The sequence below is a fragment of the Penaeus japonicus genome, unplaced genomic scaffold (genome assembly GCF_977035675.1).
Source record: "Penaeus japonicus unplaced genomic scaffold, GWHDUDI00000001_assembly GWHDUDI00000003, whole genome shotgun sequence".
NCBI lineage: Eukaryota > Metazoa > Arthropoda > Malacostraca > Decapoda > Penaeidae > Penaeus > Penaeus japonicus.
In genome coordinates, this window is record NW_028234405.1 from 10,068,591 (window position 1) to 10,071,090 (window position 2,500).

The 2,500-nt window shown below is 34.8% G+C and overlaps 1 protein-coding gene across 1 annotated transcript; it reads right to left on the reverse strand.

Moving 5' to 3' along the window:
* Positions 1-1,268: 1,268 nt before the first annotated feature.
* LOC147472107 (uncharacterized) lies at positions 1,269-1,976 on the reverse strand. The gene has a single exon (XM_086534251.1). The coding sequence runs from the start codon at positions 1,974-1,976 to the stop codon at positions 1,269-1,271; it is 708 nt and encodes a 235-aa protein (XP_086390377.1).
* Between the last annotated feature and the right edge of the window lie 524 nt (positions 1,977-2,500).

Consider the following 2,500-nt stretch of genomic DNA (forward strand, 5'->3'; position numbering starts at 1 on the left):
ATAATAATAATGACATTAATAATAAAGACGATAATAATAATGATGATAATAATAATGACGACAATAATAATGACGATAATAATAATGACGATGATAATAATGACGATAATGATAATAACTATAATCATAATGACGATAATAATGATAGTGTTGATAATAATGATGGCAATTATAATGATAGTGTTGATAAAAATGATGACAATTATAATGATAGTGTTGATAATAATGATGACAATTATAATTATAGTGTTGACAATAATTATGGCAAGTATAATGATAGTGTTGGTAATAATGATGACAATTATAATGATAGTGTTGATAATAATGATGGCAATTATAATGATGGTGTTGATAATGATGGTAACAGTAATGATAATTGGGAAAATAATGACAGATATGATCTTAATTATGATAATAACCATGATTATATGATAAAAACAATTTTAATAGTAAATGATTATTATCGTTATTACATTTATTTTTATGATAATCATAAGGATTCCTCTTACATTCTCATCATTGTTACTGTCATTATCAAAATAATTATTGTTTCCATATATATATATATATATATATATATATATATACATATATATATGAATACATATTTGTGTATATATATACGTAAATATGTATATATATACGTAAATATGTATATATATACGTAAATATGTATATATATACGTAAATATGTATATATATACGTAAATATGTATATATACGTAAATATGTATATATACGTAAATATGTATATATACGTAAATATGTATATATATAACATTTAGTTTACCTTTAGTCTGGCTTTTTCAACGTTAGAATCTCTTTACATCTAATAGCTGTCTTATCAGTGAAATTACACTGATTAATGACGCCTGTTTATCGTATGAATACAAAATTGAATACAAGAAAGAAACCTTTTTAGATTGTGTACTAGAACAACGACAATAATATGTCAAGTAATAGAACTGCAATCAGTTTCTTTTGAAGAATTACAATGTGGAAACAATTAAAATGAAATTGTTTCCATTATCATTGTCATCATTATAGTTGCATTATTATTATCATTGCTATCTTTGTATCATTGTTATCAATATATTTGCAATATGAATATAGATATATTTGTATACATGTATTATGTATACATCAATTATCATTGACGGGGTAATATGTTTATCATGGAACCAGTAACATTATTTATAACACATGGTCAAAATCAATCAAAAAAGGATATGAACGCCGCATTTTTTTCAACTGAATACAGTAATCTGTCATAGAAAAGAAACGAAATCAGTTTGTGTCGAGGCATTACAAGTAGTCTTTCTCGACCTCCAATTTCGACTTGCTTTCCTCCAGGAGCGTCGTCGAGGCGGAGGCAAATGAGGCGATCTCGTAGAAACATTCAAGGTGTTCGTGGCCACGTCTCGCCTGCCATCGGCGACGGAATACACGATTGCACCTTCCAAGTGGGAGACACTTCCTTCTGCCTTATTTTCATTGTCAGATAAATAGTGCAGAGTTTCCATTATCTCTTGCATACACTCATTGTCAGACGCAAACACCTCTTCCTTCAACACCTCATCGTCGGCGAGGTCAGGAACATCACATAAATCGTCCACAGAACTTGTTCTTGGATTGGTGACGGTCTGAGTTGAAGACTCGGAGGATGACCGACGGACACCCCATGGCACCGGGAAGGAACGACTGGCGGTTGGAAGTCTGGGAATGGCTACAGAGGAAGTCTGAGAGGCCTTCGATATCTTCCTGATACTCTGAACAGTGGCTTTACTCTGAAGGTATCCACTTTCAGACACTTTTAAACGTTTCGCACTTCCGTCCTCAGCGTCGCTCTCAGCCAGTAATCGGCGTTTACGGCACAGGAAACCACCGGAGGGAAAGGAAGAGTGAGCGCTCCTGACATGTGGAATTGGTCGGTGAACAGCACCTTCGATCTGCAGTTTGAACGAAGCAGGATCCATTTTGGCAACTGAATGTGAGGTACAAGGAGCTTCTCAGCATTTATACTTGGGACACGCAGTGAGGTCAACACTTTCACGTACTGGAAATCGGGTGTTGGGACTTCCCTTTATGCATTTATTAACATCTCCATATCGTAAACCGATTTATATTTGAAAAGATTATTAATGCCAGACTCACGAACCATCTTGAGGAAAACAACATCCTGAACTCAAATCAATATGGGTTCAGAAGAGGAAAAGGCACTTCCACCGCCATAGCGATTGCTTATGAGACGATAGCAAATGCATTAGCAGACAAACAGCAATGCAACATCATCCTCCGCGACGTCTCCAAAGCATTCGACAAAGTATGGCACAATGGCATACGTCACCGACTCATTGATGCCCAGATGCCCGACCCGTTAACTAAACTTCTAAGCAGCTTCTTAAAAGACCGCAAAGCATGCATAAAATTCGAAAGTCTCCTTGGAAACGAAATTCAACTCAAAAGTGGCGTTCCACAGGGGAGCGTAATATCTCCCACG